Source organism: Leptidea sinapis, chromosome 19, assembly GCF_905404315.1.
Source record: "Leptidea sinapis chromosome 19, ilLepSina1.1, whole genome shotgun sequence".
In the NCBI taxonomy this organism is placed as follows: Eukaryota; Metazoa; Arthropoda; class Insecta; order Lepidoptera; family Pieridae; genus Leptidea; species Leptidea sinapis.
The window spans coordinates 6,997,542-7,017,565 of record NC_066283.1 but is presented as its reverse complement, the minus strand read 5'-3'; the positions used below and the strand labels follow the sequence as shown (position 1 = coordinate 7,017,565).

At 34.1% G+C, this 20,024-nt stretch overlaps 1 protein-coding gene and 1 long non-coding RNA gene across 2 annotated transcripts; both read right to left on the bottom strand.

The window, feature by feature from the left end:
- Nucleotides 1-829: 829 nt before the first annotated feature.
- On the bottom strand, nucleotides 830-10,972 carry LOC126969697 (nuclease SbcCD subunit C-like). Its single transcript, XM_050815244.1, has 10 exons — nucleotides 10,783-10,972; nucleotides 10,099-10,487; nucleotides 8,556-8,574; nucleotides 6,944-7,012; nucleotides 6,186-6,332; nucleotides 4,871-4,948; nucleotides 4,353-4,366; nucleotides 4,060-4,309; nucleotides 1,084-3,495; nucleotides 830-993 (listed from the first exon to the last, which is right to left on the bottom strand). Exons 1-10 carry the CDS (start codon nucleotides 10,970-10,972, stop codon nucleotides 830-832), a joined length of 3,732 nt encoding a protein of 1,243 aa, XP_050671201.1.
- Nucleotides 10,973-11,006: 34 nt separating this feature from the next.
- On the bottom strand, nucleotides 11,007-14,095 carry LOC126969815 (uncharacterized). The gene is made up of 2 exons (XR_007730453.1): nucleotides 13,952-14,095; nucleotides 11,007-11,139 (listed from the first exon to the last, which is right to left on the bottom strand). It is a non-coding gene; the product is annotated as an uncharacterized LOC126969815 (long non-coding RNA).
- Nucleotides 14,096-20,024: the final 5,929 nt, after the last annotated feature.

Genomic DNA, 20,024 nt, shown 5'->3' with positions numbered 1-20,024 from the left:
TGCCACATCAGTTTTGCAACCATCTGGGCTATGTCGGTAACTTTGGTTCTCCTACGGATCGCTCATTTCTGATTTGATCATGCAAAGAAACTCTGAACATAGCCTTCTTCATCGCCCTCTGAGCTTCCTCATACGGCTCATAGTGAGCGATTACATTTGCATTCCGTATGACACATCACTGGTAACACTCACTGGCAACACGCAGTAAAATATAATACTATATAATGTGAAAATATCTTCTCAAAGCAACTCCTACTTCTAATCACTTACGCACAAACAACCATACACCTTAGGACAATGCTGTGATTCATAAAATTTATGTGATAAAATTTAAGCAGCAATGTAAAACATATTTATTAATTTATGGTTACGAACTATGTTCCATTTAGAACCGGATTCGGACAGAGACAATTGAGCCACGACTAAAGAGAAGAGTGTTCTTATATTGTCTTTAAGAACACTTTTGCAGTTCTGCTAAGACTGAGAATGATATGTCCTTATATGTGTATAGAACATCATTAAGCATGGGTGAAAGTATGTTAAGAAATACGTGTAAGAGAACGCAACGCATCCTGTAGTGATAATGTCTGCGGAGGCTGATATAACAACCTTCATATGCCAAAGTATCGTGATGGAAACTGAAATTCGGCGCCAGGATGACCTCAACATTGATAATAACAAGATAAGGTGAGCTAAGGATAGCTTAGGAGTGATTATTACCATCGTCTATGAAATATTAAATAAACATTCACAAAAAGAAACAACAATTAAAAATATACATTTTATTTGTTTTTATATAAAAAATATGAAATTACAAAAAGATTTCGTCTTAAATAGTATCATAATTAAATTTACTTAAATTAGCCAGTTGTTTAAATAATTGATCTTGAGTTCTTGGCTGAATCCTTCTACTGTGATTATTGATATTTAACAGAGGCTCCTGGAGGTTATATATAAATGGCTTATTTAGATTTATACCATTTCTTCTTGATGCTTAAAAAAAATAATAAAATCATAAATATAATAAAATTGCACACTGTTATTTTTTAATTAAAATAATAAGTTTTATTTAATTTTACTTACATCTTGAGTTCCTTTGTTCTTCAATTATATTGTTTGGAATCAACAATTCATATAACTGTTTGCCGAGACTGCTGTTTCCATTGCGAAGGAGAAACACCGCCCTCTTTCCCATTTTGTAATTTATGTCCGATGCTAAATCAGTACCTTCGTCTTCTTTTAGTTTGAGGTACAACTGGATTCGGTTTATCATAAGCTGATTAACAACTTGCTCCTTTTTTACTTTAATATTTTCACTATGTGTGTTATGTGTTGAATATCTTGCAGCATCCGGTAACAATCCTGACGAGAGTCTTTCACTTCTTTTTGGGTAGTATGGTTTTTTCAATAATTCGGCGTCAGACTTCATAATCATTAGATCTGCATTGTTTCTCAAAGATAATAATACTCTATTGCTTATATCAGTATTTGTTCTAGTGTTTTCTATAAATTCTTCAACTTCTTTACGATTTTCAGCTGAAAATTGTTCTATTGCATTAAATGAACTTTTTATAGCCTCTAAAATATACCTATGTTGTTTAACATCTGCTTCTAAAGTTTTCAACAACATTAATCTTTTGTGGGGTGGTACGTTTGACAATAAAGCAAAATTTTTGTAAGAGTTGCTAGATGCTTCAACATTTTTCAATATCAATCTTAGATCTTCAAAAGACTTAATGGAAGGTTCAATAGCACCTAATCTCCGAGTAGGAATCCTTCGTAAGTCGTTTATATTTTTGATTACCCTTTCCCACACTCTAGATGATGCTGTTCTCATAATAGGAGAATTGCTTCTACGTGTACCTGAAGATCTAAACTCTAACTTCATGGTATCGATTAGCTTTTTAATATTTTCCAACGGTGTTAACCTATTTTTTACTTGTGTATTGTTGTCTTTATTTAACATATTACTTAAACATGGCAGTAAGTCATGCAAGTTTGCTCTATTCTGTTGAGATTTGCCTTCATTTTGCAATTCAAGAATATCATCTATGATATTCTTTAAATGTGCTTTAAGTTTTTCTTTTGCACTTTTAAATTTTTCTATGTTGTCAGCATTATTTATGTCTTTTAGCTGTGAAACAATGGTTGTAGATTCCGTAGTAAGCTGGGTACTACTGAATGTTGACAAAGTACTTTCATAATTTTCTGAACTATCTGACTCTTTATTTTCTTGTTCAACAAATTTCCTCAAATCTTTGGAAGAACTTATTTTTAAAAATTCTGATAGCTTATCCATTGTATCACCTTGTACGTCGGGCTGAAATTCAAAATCTTTTGCAATTCTAGAAAGGAGACAATTAGGATTGCTTTGGATATGGGTAATGTAGTCCTGTATTATTTTATCTTTTTCAGTAACCGACAGTTTTGCTAATCCTATCAAACTGTTTAATTTTTTATTATTTGGCAAAGATAAGTTACTCGCAAACTGATTTAGATTTCTCATATTTTTCAATATTTTTTTTGATCTTTTTCGTGGGACTAAGAGTTTAGTTATCTTTTCTAAAACCTTAGCAAATAAATTTACTGAATTCTTTTCATCTTCAGAAAATTCTTTATTAGTAATATTTGTTTGCTCTTTAAGACTACTTATAGTTTGTCCAATACTCTCATACTTGTTTATCAGATTTAGCACGTTATTTAATCTCAAATGTATTTCTGATGGAATATTATCAGACATTTTGTTTTCTGTATTGCTTTCTTTCCCTTTACTAATATTACAGTTTTTATAAATAGTCTCGAAGTCAGTTGTCCCATTAGAACTTTTAGGGTCATGTTTCATATCACCACTATTAACCTGATATGTTTCACAAATTGAAACATTATTTCTATTTTTATTTTCACTCAGTGTTACAGAAAGCTTTTCAAGAGCATTTTTCAAGAAGTTTTCTTGCCTTATACTAAGAGGTTCTTTGAATAAACTAAGCAGATCATTAATTTTTTCATGTTTTAAAGAATCAGTCTCAAAAGAAGCATCGGTAGAATCTTTTTCCATGGTCCAAAGCCTATTTAATAAATTACCAGCAATAAAAGCCATTGCTGTGATTGTATCATTTTCTGAAGTAAAAGTTATATTAGACATAGGAGTTATTTTTGTGTCACCAATAATTTCAGTGCCTTTCTTAAGTTCATTGACAATAAGTTTAGATAACTCCTCATCTTTACTGCTCTCTGAATGGTTCTTAACAACATCGTTTGAATAGTAACTATGTAATGAATTTAGCTTATCGTCAATATGAGATGGAGAATCTATCTTATTTTCTGCAATATGATGATCATAATCTTGATTTTGGTTTAATTCAATATGTAATGAGTTCAAATCTGATTTATTAATATTATCAACCAAAGCAGTTCTTCTCGAAAGAATTGGACGTTTTAAATTATTTACTTTAGCTGCTTCAATTGTTCCTGAATTGTTATTGTTTTTCAAAGTATCTGAAAAATAGTAAAAAAAGGGTATAATTTCGACTCACATGAGGCGGCATGACCATAGACTTAGAATGTACTAGCGTATTATAGACGACCTGACGTGCGTGTCCTTCTTTGATTTGTTATATGTGTGTGTTAGCTACCTGGTTTAATATTAAAAATACTAAGAAGCTAATGCTAAGCTTGCTTGACTGTTTACGACTTGTCAATCAATATCGGTTTCAGTAACAATTAATTCGCTTGCCTTTTCTACCTTGCTGTATCTTCTTTAGACATTTTCTTCTCTCGCACGTCTTGTTCATCTATCTATATTATTCTATACGCTAGCATGTTGTCGGTCTATGGACATGACAGTAACAAAATTAACATAGACATGTTATAATTATTATAATTATTAATATGAAGGGGTGTTAATAAGAGCAAAGTAATTGTTACATAATACATTATTTTCAAATAAAGAGATAAACGGGCTTTACTTGTGTGCTTGCAAATGCTTCTTAAACATATTATTGGTGAATAATTTTTCTAAGCTATGCGTTATTAAATATGTGATGTACTTAAATATTTTACCTTTATTTATCTCGTCTACTGCGTTATGAAATTTAACAGTACTGTTGGCAACTTTTAGGACATTATTAGCATCCAAAGATCTCTTTTCACGAGATGCTACATATTTTTCGAAATCTTTACTGAATTTTGATGATCCTAAAACAAAAACAAATATTAATTTCTTGTAGTCTATCAATAAAGTTGCAACAAGGCTTACCTGAGTCCTACAAGTTGGTTTATTATTTGAGAATAAAAAAATTGTGCATTCGTGCTATTTTTAATTATTAAAGTGCATCAGTGTGTCAATCCTTAACAGCAATCAAGTAACCTGCAAGAAAGAACGTAGAGGACGTGTAAAGAGTAATAAAATATTACATATAAATCAGTGATATACTATTTTGTATTACTATATCTTTTAAATAATAGTTATTTATGCAACTGTTTTGTAATACAGGGTATTAAAACACGAATGTGGGTTATGTAATGATAATAGTATCACATGACTGTTTAAAACCTAAGTATCAACAGTTGCACACAAGACTTTATCTACACCCATAATATGAATCCTCTATAAATGATTCTGAAACAGTTAGCTTACTGCTAACATTAAAACAGCCAGTCCTAGTAACCATAATATCATCCAATGGAGTGTAATTATGAAAATGGATGATATTATAATGTTGTACTGAATTTCATTACAATACTCGTTTGGAGGATGTAATGCTTATTTGGAAATTGGGTGTAGATAAAGTAATTTATGTTATGGTGACCTTTACCGCACAACTAGATTACAAACCAAATTGGAAATTATCAGAAACTGTTGGCAACTGACCTAGGAGTACATCTTCCGTCCGCGGTGGTGGGGGTGGCACCAGCTCGAGACCTCTCTTCTTTGCTTTTTCTAATACCTCTGTGGATTAAATTCATAAGAAAATTCAAATGAGATCTTATTTGTTTCACAGCTGTATGTCTTGTTTGTAATGTAAATCTACACAATTTGTCTTATTTAAAGTGATTTCCCTCGCTTTTGGGATCACTTATACAAATTAAATTTGTAACCATGAACGATTCGGGACTCGAACCCGTGACCTCTCGGGTTCTGTGCGAGCGCTTTAACTAACTGAGGCAACCGTTCGAGTGATGCACTGTTCATAAATTTTGGTATATCTTGTTCAAATCTCAGATTGTAGCTGAATCAACAGAATCTACTTTACAGTTGATAGCCTACTCAACCCCAACATTTGCATATTTGAAAATTGACTTGAGATGGTGCTCTTTCAAAGAGTTCTTTTTGTGGTCAGGATGAATAAAACTAACAATAAAAAATTGCATCAGCTTCTTAAACTATTGTGGATTTTAAACGATTAAGCCATTTAGCATTTATAGAAAAGCGCACGTGCACATATTAACAACCAAGCATTTTTAACATTCACATTCTCGTCACATTAATTTTAAATGCATTTGATTTATAATCTCCTTGTAATTTGATCACGAATGCCTTCTGCAACAAGAAAAATATCTGCATAGAACCTCTATCTGTAAGGGATCAAATCTGTACGTGCTTTTGTGGTATGCCAGAAGAACCACAACAGTGCAGCCAAAGTTTGATGAAGAAGAAGACAATCTTTTGTTAAGATAACATTAAATTTAAATATTACCAAGAAAATTTATATCACGTGCAAAGAAATTCCTGAATTGTTTCCAATTTTATATAAATTTGAAGAGGGAATTTATACGGAAAAAATTGGAAGTATTTCAATAGGCAAGGACGAGACACAAGGCGTTTTTAGGACTTAAGTAGGTATTGGTTTATAATATTTCCCGTGTGTAAATTTGATACTCTTAAAACAAATACGGTAAAATCTCTCTCCAAGGTCCAAACCCTATTTAAGAAATAACCAGAAATGAAAGGCATTGCTATAGTTTAGTCGTTTTCTGAAATAAAAATTATATTTCTTTCGCCAGTAACTTCGGTGCCTTTCTTAAGTTCAGTTTGGATATCTCCTCAACTTTACTGCTCTCTGAATGGTTCTTATTAAGATCGCATCAACATACACTAAGGGTTTGAGCTGTTCACAGAGAGGGTAGAAAACTTCGAAGTTTCGGCATCTGTTTGTTATGTTATGTTAATATTGTTAGATGTTTACCAGAGTATAGCACTTCCAGGTTATCAACAACAATGTCATCACCAGGTTCACCGAATTCTCCGTCGCTGGGGCACTGGATTACTTCTTTACATGCCCATTTTCCATCGCCATTGCACGTGCATCGGTTGCATCCAGAGCATGCATTGGCTAAAAATGTTATTTGTTGTTAGGTGTTGTATTAAACTTATTGTAGTATATAACTAGTTTGGCTAAAGTTAAATATTGTAATTACTTAAAAACTTCTAAATTTATTAATTCAAATTATGCGTTTATTTTGTTGGAATATTTAATTATTTCCCGGCATTTCACTTGATTTCTTCGATTAATTAATCATAGATTATTATTTAGTTACAAAAAAAAAGGAATGTGTTGTGTTAAAGAAAACAGAACTGCAGTGATTGCTTTGGACAAATGGGTGAGCTGTTGGTCATTTTCAAGACTGAATTTTGACACTCGGTCAGCTAATAGCCTGTTTATTTCGTCAAGAAGCCTACTCTATGGTAGGTAGGCCCCTGTCAATTTTATTATGCGTCTTGGCATGAAACGGGCAAATTGCCCTGTTGAAATTAGTTTCATTATGTAGTATAAACATTATTAGTTTTTATTATAAACCGTACTATTACTTATTGTACCGTCATTGCTATTACTATAAAATAATCATAATTTAGTCCCAGGCTGTCCGATCACTTAGATATTCAGCTGTGGAGTAGAAGGATTTACGACTTGTAGAAGTACAAATACAAAAAATAAATATTTACCTTCAGAACAATCCGAATACTGCGATACAAACGGAATACAACTATTCTCAGATTCCTCCTCTTCGCCCACTAAAAATTATTTGTATGTTATTATATAATAAAACTCTTGACTAAATAAGACAAGAAATCAAAATTGTAGCAATGGAGCGAACCAATCAATGAGTCCATACCACCTCAAAGAAGTTCCTACCTACTAGTTAAATCTATTTACTATTTTCGAACAATTTAAAAGAAGATAATTGATGCAATATTATAATAATTCAATCAAATTCAATCAATTATTAATTGACTTAAATCCAAAGAGCTATTGTTCCCACATTAGCTCAAATGTGGGAACGACGCAACCTTCCCTAAGCTAAGGTATGGAAATCGATGTTTTTAATAAGGTGCCAGGTGCTATTGCTTTATGGAAGTAGTTCAATTATGCTTATCGATTTTCGCTCAGAACCCAGTATCTACTAATGTAATGCATTAAAGTGACTCAGACCTGAGAACGTCGAACGACGAACGACCTCAAAGAGTTTGGTAGAAACTCAGCGGTCTTTTTTTAAAGATAAAATTTCATTACATCAAACATTTATTGAATGGAAGAATTTAATTAGCCTTGAATTAATATTGATCTGGTAAAATCGCGGAAAACCAAGGTTTGGTCTGATGATGAAGTTTAATGAAAGATTTTATCTGTACTGATAGAACAGATGATATGTTTCTTTATGCGGTGCTAACTGTGGATGTTAGCCAGGTCATGCTAAGATGCATATTCACCAAAACCAAATATATGTTAAATTTAGCTTACTTGGTGGTGATTCAGATTTATGTTGCAAAAATTGCCACGGCAAGTTAAATAAATCTTGTTAAAATGATTGATTACATAATATGATTAAATATAATTCAAAACTTAAATAAATAAAGAAAACACACTGGAGAATTGAAATTTAACATTTTTGAGGAGGAAATTGGGAATGAAATCCAATTTTTATGTTTATAAAGATCCACTTTATGCTCTAATGTGTTAATAGGGAATAAATACATAATAGCGTCGCATACCAACTTAAAGTACGGTGTGCAACAAAACCCAGTAGATACTGGGTTAATAAATAGTTACGTGTCATGACTAAATGGGTTGGAATACGCAGTTTATTTTTCAAACATTTATACATATTTTTTTTATGATTTTTCATTAAAAATACGGGACGAGACGAGCAAGACGTTCAGCTGATGGTAATTGATACGCCCTGCCCATTACAATGCAGTGTCGCTCCGGATTCTTGTAAAGCCCTAAATTTCTAAGCGGCACTACAATTGCGCACGTCACCCTGTGACATAAGATGACAAGTCTCATTTGCCCAGTATTTTCACTAGCCACGGCGCCGGACCTTCAGACAGAAACAGTAATGTTTATACAATATATCACACAGTAGTAGAATACCTAAATCTAGGTACCAATAACTAGTGACACAATAATACTGATCATCAGTAAATACACTAGTTATCGCACTGAATGTTCACTTGATCGCTCATTTACCAATGAATCAATTGCACCTCTATATATAAACGCCTAAGGATTATTCTCGAATGATATCGAACAGTGCCATGAATAATAAAGAATTACCTAACATAAAGATAAAAATCTGGTAAGCACAATTGCTTATATAACAGCAATTTATGTCGCACCTAGTCGATGATACATAAGGTGGAGTTTCCTTTACACTAGTAAGTACCCTTTTGAATTCTATAACTGGCAAATTTAGAAGAAAAATTTTTTTTTATTAAAATAAGGGATGAGACGAGCAGGACGTTCAGCGGATGGTGATTGATACGCCCTACCCATTACAATGCAGAGCCGCTCTGGATACTTGAGAAACCCAAAAATTTTGAGCGGCACTACAATTGCTCTCGTCACCTTGAGACATAAGATGCTAAGTCTCATTTGCCCAGTAATTTCAATATCTTCGGCGCCCTCCAGACCGAAACAAAGTAATGTTTTCACATTACTGCTTCATGTCAGAAATACATGCCGTTGGTAACCATAATCAAGCCGGCTTCCTGTGCAAAGGAGCCTCCCACTGGTGAATTAGCGCTACTACTTCATTTATTTCTATCTGAACTACTGATAAATTCATAACGTTATATTTATATAACATTTCGACCTTCTTGTCTCCTCTCCAAGTCCTCACTAATTATTTCGCTCCAAAAAATTTTTGTTATTTAGAATTAATTCTGGAAATTTACTTACATTCAATTGATTGAAGTCCATCAAAGATTTTAATAATGTATAAATTACATATTTTAAGGAACAAAATAGTAAAAAAAATGTGCCAGTGCAGTTGTAAACATTTCACAAAAAACGTGCATTAAAGTTGTGTGTGCTAAAAGAATATCTCTCAATTATTGTTCAATAATAAAACATTGTTACATTTAATATTTTATTTGTAAAAAATAAATTATAAAAGTAGAAATCGCAGAAATAAACAAAACTGTTTGAAATTTGTTGGTTTTCGACGTTGAAAAATCAAAAAATATTTTTTAAACCTATGCAACAATTTCCTGGAACCTCTGTAATAGATGCAAAGAATAGGGAAAGACACTCGATGTTATGTGAGTGGTAATTTTTACGTTTTCATATATATGATAAAATATTATGATATCATTTCCCTAGACTCAGCTTAAACAGTTTTTGATATTCAGCATCTTATCAACGATTCAAAACAGTTTTATTTCATTGTAAAGCACAAGTTTATGTACGCTTTTCTATTTATCGTTGTTGACAATAAAATCGACGTAATCTCCAGCTGGGCTGCCGGCTAGGATGTTTTCTTTCGGAACCTTTCGTCTCATCTGTCGAATTTTGTTTCTAACTTGCGCGTGTAGGTTCCTCCGATGACCATTCGGGTGACTACAGCACAATGTGTCGCCTCCTGCAACCAATCTTTCATTCAGAAACATGGAAAAACCAAAGCAAAAACACATAAAGAAAAAATTTTTCATAAGATTGGTAACAGGAGGGAAATTTCACCGTATTTAGGTTTCATTGTGAATGAAAGTAAATAATTTTTATAATAACGCACGGACCAAAAATACATATTATAAAACATTTGAAATATCATAGCGTACATAAACTTGAATAATTCATTAGAGATCCTCGCCTAAGAAACCCTTTTAAACCATTTCATACCATCGATCAATTCGTTAATTGCGGCATCCATTGTCCTTCGAAGTCTATACGAAAAATGCCTGAAGTAAGCTGGTCTATCTTGTTGAAAAAGTTGAGTATAACGGTTCCTCATCTCTGCGGGATCCCTGAGGATTCTATAATATTCACAGAACCATGGCTCGCGGGAAATGCAGTCCGTTGCTTTGCCATCAAGTGCGCATACGCAGAAGAAACAAATATCTTTCTCTTGGTAATCAAGGATGGATTCAACATCCGAGGGTAGATCAATGTCTGTGTCATTGACGTTATAACTGTTGCTGTAGTAGGAGCTGCCGCGAAGGCATTTCGCTTTTGATGGTAATGGTATCTCGTCTTTATGCCAGATATAGTCTGTGATTTAAGAAAATTTGAAATATTAGAGACAATGGATATTACAATTGTAAACGTTTAAATTACTCAAAATTCCTTCTATTATGATGTCTAAAAGACCTCTACTTGAAACCTAGAAAAACAATTACAAAATACCTATCATAAAAATGGAGAAATTGCAAATATCAGAAAACTTTAGAAACGTCTGTAAATGTTATACGTCCTACAAATATATCAAATATTTAAGCGCTACAAAACTGCTATAAATATACACGTTCAATGATGTTGCCAACTGCACTGACACAACCCAACCAACCTCGGCGAATTCTGAAGGGAAAAGACTTCTTGTGGGTGAATAATATGTTCTTCTGCATGTCTTCATGAATAGTTGCCATCCTAATGCATTCGTTAACATTTTTAGCTGGTCTTTTACTACAAAATTCGTCTTTACCCTCAACAGAGCAAACACAAATAAGACAATTTGCATTTGTAGCTTCAAAATTCATGTGGGAGCGTCTGCCGTCTTCATCCTCTTCAGCCAATTCTTCAGTTTCATATGAATTTTCATTTGATCCTTTTTCTTTCATTCTGATAACAGTTCTACCAGGAATACATTTGAGATGATGTTTTTTTAATTCTTCGAGTTTTAATGGAACTTGGTTATAAAAGAAACCTACAAAATGTATTTTGATGAATTGTGTTTATATTTAATTAACATAATATTTGTAGCAGTAAAATTACAGAGATTCGGTTGTTATCAAATATATTTTTTCATTTCTTTATAAATAGGATGTGACGCACTTTCACATCAGAAAAAATACAAAAGACTTCACATTCTACCCATGTCGTATTGTCTTAGAACCTTTGTGGGAAACAAATTTTTATTGTAATTGAGGTTATATGATGTAAATCATAATCATAACCCAAATTATGGATATAACAAACGTCGAATATTATATTGCTGGACAGCAAGAAGAAAAGTACAGATCGGATCTTGATTCAATATTTTAACGGATGACAATCGTATTTGCTGGTGTATTACCATATTCAAGCGACTCCATTAACGAGTTAGTGCTGCCACATTGACCAACGAAGATAGGAAACTGCAGAAATGTTGTAGTTTCCGAAATAATTTAAAATTGTTCCCATTTGGTGTAGATATAGTCGCTCCGTGGTTTTTCATAAGACACGGAGATTGTAGAAATTGCTTAAAAAGCGACTCAAAAAGGCAACAGGAAACCCAAGGGCTGATGGTACCCATCCAATTCATTAGGTTTGTGGGAGTTTATGTATATTTAATATTGACAGGAGTTTCAAACAGGTACATTTTAAGCACTCGTTCTTAAATTATGCACATTTTAAGTTGGAAAAATTATTTTCTATCAGTATATTCATTGCAATAATGAAAATGTAGCACTTTGACTCAAGAGTTTGAAGCGCATCTCGCTGTTTAGTTAATTAATATTGTTTCTGTTTTTTAATCAATTTTAATAATCATTATCATGACTTATGTAATTTGAAACAAAATTGTAAGTAGAGGCATTTAGTAAGTATTGCATAATATGTAGATGAACTTGAATTGTTTTGTTATTCGGTAGATTTCTCGTGGCAGGTATCATCATGCTCGCTTAAATGCCTCTGCTTGTGGCGGCGACGTGGGGCGGGTCGTTCCCTTCCCTAAAATATGGTCGAGGGAGGCGATGGCTGGTCCATGCGTCATGCTCGTGAACGGGTGCTACTTGTGGGGGCTGGATGATCTTGTTACCGGGAGGTCTGCTTGATGTGTTTTTTTATTATTATTATTTCCTTTAAAGTTAATGTTATTATATATTTTATTTTATGAAATGCTCACATAATGCCTCTATTTATTTACGGTATGTGTGGATTGATGCATCTACTATACTCAATAACTCTTGTTTTTATAAGTATTAATTTACTTTTTTTTCTTTTTTTGACTTACTCATGTAAGCCTTTCAGTTTTTGACTTTTGAGTATTTTGTTGCGTCACTTTGCATATATTGTAATTGAAATGATTTGTAAAACAACTAAAATGTAAATCTTGACTTAAAAGAGTGGCAATGAGTTTCTTGCTACTTCTTTCTTCTCATTAGCTCAACCCTTTACGAAGTAGCGGTAAATTCAATAAGAAACAATATTTATATTTTTTTTTTTTGACATTCATAAGTGTTTTGTGTGACATTCATTTTTGTGACCTACATGAATAAAATGTTTTTGAATTTTGAATTTTTTTTGATTCATCTACACCATTAACGCCATATTTTATGGAAAAGGAGGTTTCCTCATAGTTCAAGCTTCCAATACTCTCTTGCGACCCCGAAGGAATCACGTGACTCTTGTCGGTTTGTAAGGAGAGAGTACAGAATTTCTTGCAACATGTCAAATTGACCTGAAAACATCTTGCAAAGACGTTTAAACGAGAATATATTTCTTTGTACGTTGAAGAAAGTTCCTAACAAACCACACTATGTAGGAACACACATTGAAATGGTGGCGATGATATTTTCGTTTGTTTAAAAAAAGGCAACAGCTCATTTTTGACCGTGCACCGTAACCCAGGAGAACAGGTGCTTAACGCTAATGATTAACGCGAGTGTTACACATTTAAATAAAAAACTTTTAAATGAATTAAAACCAGTGTTACTTTAACTGTATTTTTTAATAGGGTTTTTGTCACCCTGAAAACGTCGCGTTTAATAAAATAATAGCTAAAAATACAGTAACAGTAACACTAGCTTTGATCCTTTTAAAAGAATTTCATTTTAAGGTAATTTCATTAAAGGCAACGACATGCAATGGATTTAGGATCGGTATTTTATTGAATACACTTCAAGGAGTGTTGCTATGATCTGCATGATTTATATCTCCTTCATCTGACAATGGTCAGATCTTCGAAAAGCTTTCGTTCAAATGGAATTTGTACTACTAAACAAACATCTAACTAATCCCATAGATTATCTTCAAACTGTTCAGAAAAATATGATCTGAGTAATTTAAAGTCAAATAAAATAAATAACTACGTGTACGTCTTCGTTTCATGATTAAAATATCTCTATTTGATGTATTTATTTCTTTTCGTGGTCTATAGTATGAAAATTATATTTGTTATCTGTTTTCTATATTATCTTGTTATATAATGTATAATTTATTGAATGAGAAATGTATCCTTCCGTCACTTCCGAACTCACTCATGATCTTTAAGTATTCTAAATTATTGCTTAACTAGCTGCTTAGATTGCACAATTTCAGGGGTTATCATTTTCTCGCATATATTTAGGAATAGGATTAATATTCTTAAATAAAAATTGCCTATGTTACTTCCTATAACACAAGCCAGTGGAAAAATCATCAAAATAGGCAAGCAATTAAAAAAATTAACGGGAATAAAACAGATTAATTTTTAAAATTGGTCTTCCTGTCTACATTGTTACAGACACTTATACTTATATATATATATATAAACTTACCAGCGTCGACGGAGTTTCCGACGAACATGATAAGCATCACGACCAGGAGTAGAAGTCTTAAGTCCATGATGATGAGAATACTGCGTGCCTGCAATTAATTGCGCGCGCTTTTATCATTACACGCTTGTTTTATTTTTGATGATTTTTACGTCTCGAGTACAGGGACGGATTCTACGATTTTGATAAGAACAATTATTTCTCACAATGTTCAGCTATTCCGTAAGTCCTTTGTTATTTAACAACAGAATAGTGTTTCACTAATATATTTATTTCTTCTTATAGGCAAGTACTTATTTTCTGAAACCTGTTACGCTGGTTATGATTGGTTTGTTCTTCATTTATCTTATCAGTAAAATGTAATAATTATAATATGACTACATATTTGTAACAAACTTTAATTATTTTCTCCATGAATTAAAAAAAACTGCTCAAGCGTAAGTTGGTCTGGCAATGAGCCAGTACACTTAGTACTTCAAAATTGTATAATAAATATCCTCTTTACATCTCCCATATTCGGTAGGTAGGTCCTTATTACCCCCAAATGGGGCTTGTAGGTGACCAATTAGCGCTCTAGGGTAATAATGCTGCTAGAAAAGCCCTACTCTTCACTCTTTCAAAAAGTTCGCGTACATCTAACCATCATACTGGCTATAGACTTCATGCATTCAGCCCAATGACACAAGAGGTCGCTTCGCTATTCAGCCTTATCTTCGTATGGGTATAATAGCCATTAATTTTAAATATTGGACGGCGAAGCTCAATTTCATTCTTGAAAAAAATATTTAAAAAAAAAACAGATGACAAAAGGCGGGAATAGAAAGCTTTTACTTTAAATATTGTTTGTTTTTGGGATTTTTTTATACATGCTAATTAGGAAAAAAACATGAGTTCTGCAAGTGATGAAGATATATGCTGCACTCCCGATTCAATGAAAATGGAAGCTGAAGCAGCAATTAATAATATTTTATTATTGTAATGCCAGTTTTTTTCTACTAACCTCACAATCGAGATGTAAAGCAGAGTAGGTAGTTAGCTCGGGTGTAAGCATCAATTGCACCCTCGAATTATAGAAAATATAAATATCTCGGGCTGCAATTGATGCCTTACAGCCCTTGCCTACTAATCTACTATTATTTGATGTTTTAAATTATTTAATATCTAATTCATGTTGACCTGGTGTCAATTGCCCATTGCCAAGTAGGTATCAACTATAAAAGCATTTATGACATAATAGCCGTCTTAACAGATTATTTTTAACAAATATTTTAAGTTTTATCCTGTTTATGTTATGTATTCTGTGGATTTTCGCGTGTCTTATTGTAGAAACATGTAATATGTCACCGAACAAAGACTTACCAATTGGACTAAGCTGAGTGGTGGGTATAAAAAGTGTTAATGTTATGTTTATTACAGATACACTGAAATAACTTACTCATAAACGCAAGTATATTCATTTTAAATATTCTGAATCCAGCCTCCGTCGCCGAGCTGTGCACAATGGCGGATAAAAATAAGACGAGTGGCTCGTTAAACCTTATCAATGCAGCACCTGTGACTTGATGTACCTACTTGCCCTTCCTCGAGGTGATGCCAAAAGTGATCACTTGACACGACACGATATCGTTTAATATGAACGTATGAGACATTCCGTCTTTAAGTGTCAGGGTTCATCTTTCAGCCAACGTTTATGGATAATCTCTCAACAACAACCTACACATCCCTCGATGGGCAAACCGCAACCTCACAGTTTGCAGACAATAGAAAGAAACGATTCCTGCATTATATTCCATATTATTGTGGTAACCCTCATCATCATCAGCTGGAAGACGTCCACTGCAGGCCTCCCTTAAAGATTTCCACGATCGGTCCTGTGCTGCCCTCATCCAACGTATTTTAGCGATCTTGACCAGATCGTCGATCCATCTTGTGGAGGGGCCTACCAACAATGTGTCTTCCGGTACGTGGTCGCCATTTGAGAACCTGTAGTGGTGGTAACCCTCACAGGACACTATTTACTGTTAATTTGAAAAAAAAAATCTGTCTGTATGTCCTGCTGTAAATCTAACGATGACCGATATTCGAGAAAATTAGGACCGTTTAAATAACTTTAGACATCCGTGTTATATATTTTTTATGTAAGAGGAGGACAAACGAGCGTACGGGTTACCTGGTGTTAAGTGATCACAGCCCACATTCTCTCACAAAACCAGAGGAATCACAGGAGCTTTGCCGGCCTTTTAGAAAAGTGTACACTTTTTGAATGTAGCCATATCATATCGTTCTGGATACACTGCATAAGCAAGCGCATTCCAGCTTGGTAGTTCGTTGAAGACAATTTATTGAAGACCATACTGGAAGAACGCCACACATCCAGATGGTGATTTGTGATATCCTAATTTGTGACGTGTCGTGTGAAAGTGGAATTCGGCGGTAGCAATTAGTTCAAACAGCCCTTCGGTGCACTCCCCGTGATAAATGCGGTAGAAGACACACAATGAAGTCAAGTCTGTATGCGACGTCAAGTGATCTAGCCATTCAAAGAGTACTGGATCCACGACAACTGCTCTTTGTTGCAGGCGGTCAAATGATTCGAGCTAAAATTGGGGTGTGCCAGACCAGAGAGCAATACTCCATATTAGACCGGACCTGCGCTTTGTAGAGAGCGCTAGAATGTGGGCTGGCTTGAAATATTGCCATGCTCGAGATTTGGAGACCCAGTATTCCGATCCTGGAATAAGAAAGGTGTAATCTACATTCGATTTTTCAAATTCATGTTTCATTCATCTCCAGTTTTGCTCGCGAGTTTTTTGGAAAGACGTTGTAATTTTGACATGTGTTTGCTCGTAACAACGTTGGTATACCAAATATTTATTGACAGACTTATCAACGGCATCATTTCCATAAGCCATTTTGAAGCTTTTAACTGACACATGTCTCCATATTAACGCCGCCCAAAATACACAGAATGGACGCAAGGACTTCAAATTTAGCATGTCGGGAAATAGACTTATTTACTACTAGCTGATGCCCGTGACTTTGTCCACGTAGATAAAGGGTTTTTAAAAATAATAAGAAAGTTTGTAATTGAAGATTATGTCATGTCCTATTCCAGTTCCGATTTCCGTTATCGCTCCCGTTCCCAACATATTATATGAATCTTATTTCGAGGAAGATTGCTGTGGCAAACTAAACCAACTATTAGTAGTAGCTCATCAACGGGATTTTCAGTCGTGAAATCCCGCAGGAGCCTTGGTTTTATCCGGGATAATATATAGCCTCTATCCTTTCCCAAGCTCTAGTCTTTCGCTGGATATTTATAATATTAAGTAGGGATTGCCGATAGGTGCGCTTGATAATGAATGACCAATTGATTTGTCAATGTGTGGGTTAGTTAGTGGTTTTATATTCAAAATACTATGGAGATAGAGTTGCTGACTGCTTCCGTCATGTCAATCACAAAACCGACTTCAAAAACTGTAAAGTATCAAATAAATAAAAATTTAAATTAATACACGTTACCTTTAATATTAATAAAATACTATTATTTATATGTGCTGCCTATTGATAGGTTTTAAGTAGGTGCCATGCCGTACACAAAAAACAATTATATCATCGAGGTAAACAAAAATTCATAAAAGATGTTCGTAAAATGAAAACTACTGGGCCAAACTATGTTAAATTTTTTGCAAAATTGCGTAAGTCGGATCATAAATCTCACAGTAATCGGTGTACATACATAAAAAAAAACACCGATCGAATTGATAACCTCCTCCTTTTTGAAGTCGGTTACAAATCGGATACTCATACAATAGATTCGCTTTCTTATAGATTTTTCTGTCTTACTATATCGTTAGAGATGTCCTTCTCTTCGTTTGTCTAAATACACTGGTGTATTGTAAGTCTTTGAATATAACATTTTCTTTCTCTCAACAAAAAAAACGTGGACGCACATACTGCACTATCAACACCAGTTGTACTTAGTTATCAATGATGGAGCTATTCTCTTCCTACGTCAATATCTCGTCAAGTGCTAATGTGCTCAAAATCAATCAAAATCAAAATCAGTTTATTCACGTAGGTCACGGAAATGACACTTATGAATGTCAAAAAAAAATTCTTATTGAATCTACCGCTACTTCGTAAAGGGTTGAGCTAATGAGAAGAAGTAGCAAGAAACTCATTGCCACTCTTTTATATCAATATTTACATTTAAGTACATCGATTTACAAATCATTTCAAATTACAATATAATACGAAAATATATTATGATGCAACAGACACACTCAAACGTCAAATAGTCAATGTCTTACACGAGTAAGTCAAAAAAATAAATGTAAATTAATACAAAAGTTATTGAGTACATTAGCTGCATCATCCACATACACCGTAAATAAATAATGCTAGCAGGCGGCTACCTTCGGTGAAAAGGCACGATCCATTTACCCTTCATACTTTATTTCGTTCATTTGAATGAACAAAACTCAAACTCAAAAAATTCAAAAATTAACCTAAACAGCATTGTTGTATCACCGCTCTTCGATAACACATCCCCTAAAGCCTCACCTAGTAGTATCAAAATACTAGGTCTATAAATCTCAACCGATTGCCAATTCCACGGTCATCTGCAATGCAAAACCACACCAGGGCCCACCACTAGCTTCGAAGAAGTTGAGCATCGTTAATAAAGTATGGCAATACTTCAAACCGGCCCAAATTCTAGCGCTCTACAAAGCGCAGGTCCGGCCACATATTGAGTATTGATGTTCATCTCTAGTCTGGCGCACCCCAATATAAGCTCGAACCATTGGACCGCGTGCAACACGGAGCTGCTCGAATTGTCGGGGACCGAGTGCTATGTGGCTCAATCACCTGGCGTTACGTAGAGGCGTCGCTTCATTGTGTGTCTTCTATCGCATTAATCACGGGGAGTGTTCCAAAGAGTTGTTTCACCTGATTCCTGCCGCCAATTCCACCTTCACATAACATGTGATAAATAAGGAAATCATCCCCACCATCTGGATGTAAGGCGTTCCATAGTGCAGTTTTCAAGGAACATTCTTCCACGTACTACAAAGCTGTGGAATGAGCTCCCTTGTGCGGTGTTTCCGGGATGATACGACATGGGTGCCTTAAAAAAAGCCGCATATACCTTCCTTAAGGGCCGGCAACGCAAGAGAATGTGGGTGGCGGTGATCACTTAACACCACGTGACCCGTACGCTGGTTTGTCCTCCTTTTCCATAAAAAAGATGCATTAGAGGCAACGACAAGTTCGTACATAATATAAGATCATTATTCTACTAGCATACTATAGATACCTATCTGAAATAAACTTAATTTTATTTTATTTATATATTTAACGTATCAAATTCTATTTCGATGAGCGTGCTTAACGTACATATCTTTCTCGATATCGATATCAGTGTTGGCACTGTGTTGGATGCTCTACGATGCCGGGTTGGTTTATTTGTCGATGATTTTTGTAACGTAACGTAGAAAGCCCTGTGGAAGAACGCCACATATCCATATGGTGAGGATGATATCCTATGTGTGTGTGTGTGCGTCTTTGAATAGCACAATTTATAATCAATCGTGTCTCCGTACTATAGTTTACAGGACGAAGCTGGAGATGGCCCGCTCTCGGCTGAATTGAATAACACTACATTAAAGATGGAAACTAATTGTTATAACAATTTGAAACAAGATCCCGAATGCTGGATTAAAAAAGCAAAAGCTTATAAAAATCCGATTAATAATTGAAAAAAAAAGCTTAATAAAAACATCTATATAATACTAGCTGACCCAGCAAACGTTGTATTGCAAAAAAATTTTAATAAAGAAATTCGTGTGGACCACCCTTATCATTTAGGGGGATGAAAAATAGATGTCCGATTCTCAGACCTACCCAATATGCACTCAAAATTTCATGAGAATCGGTCAAGCTGTTTCGGAGGAGTTCAATGTTTAACACCATGAATTTTAACACACGAGAATTTTATATATTAGATTGGCAAAATAAAACAAAAGACTATAATATCAAATCAAATAATTATTAATAACACCATTGTTACAAG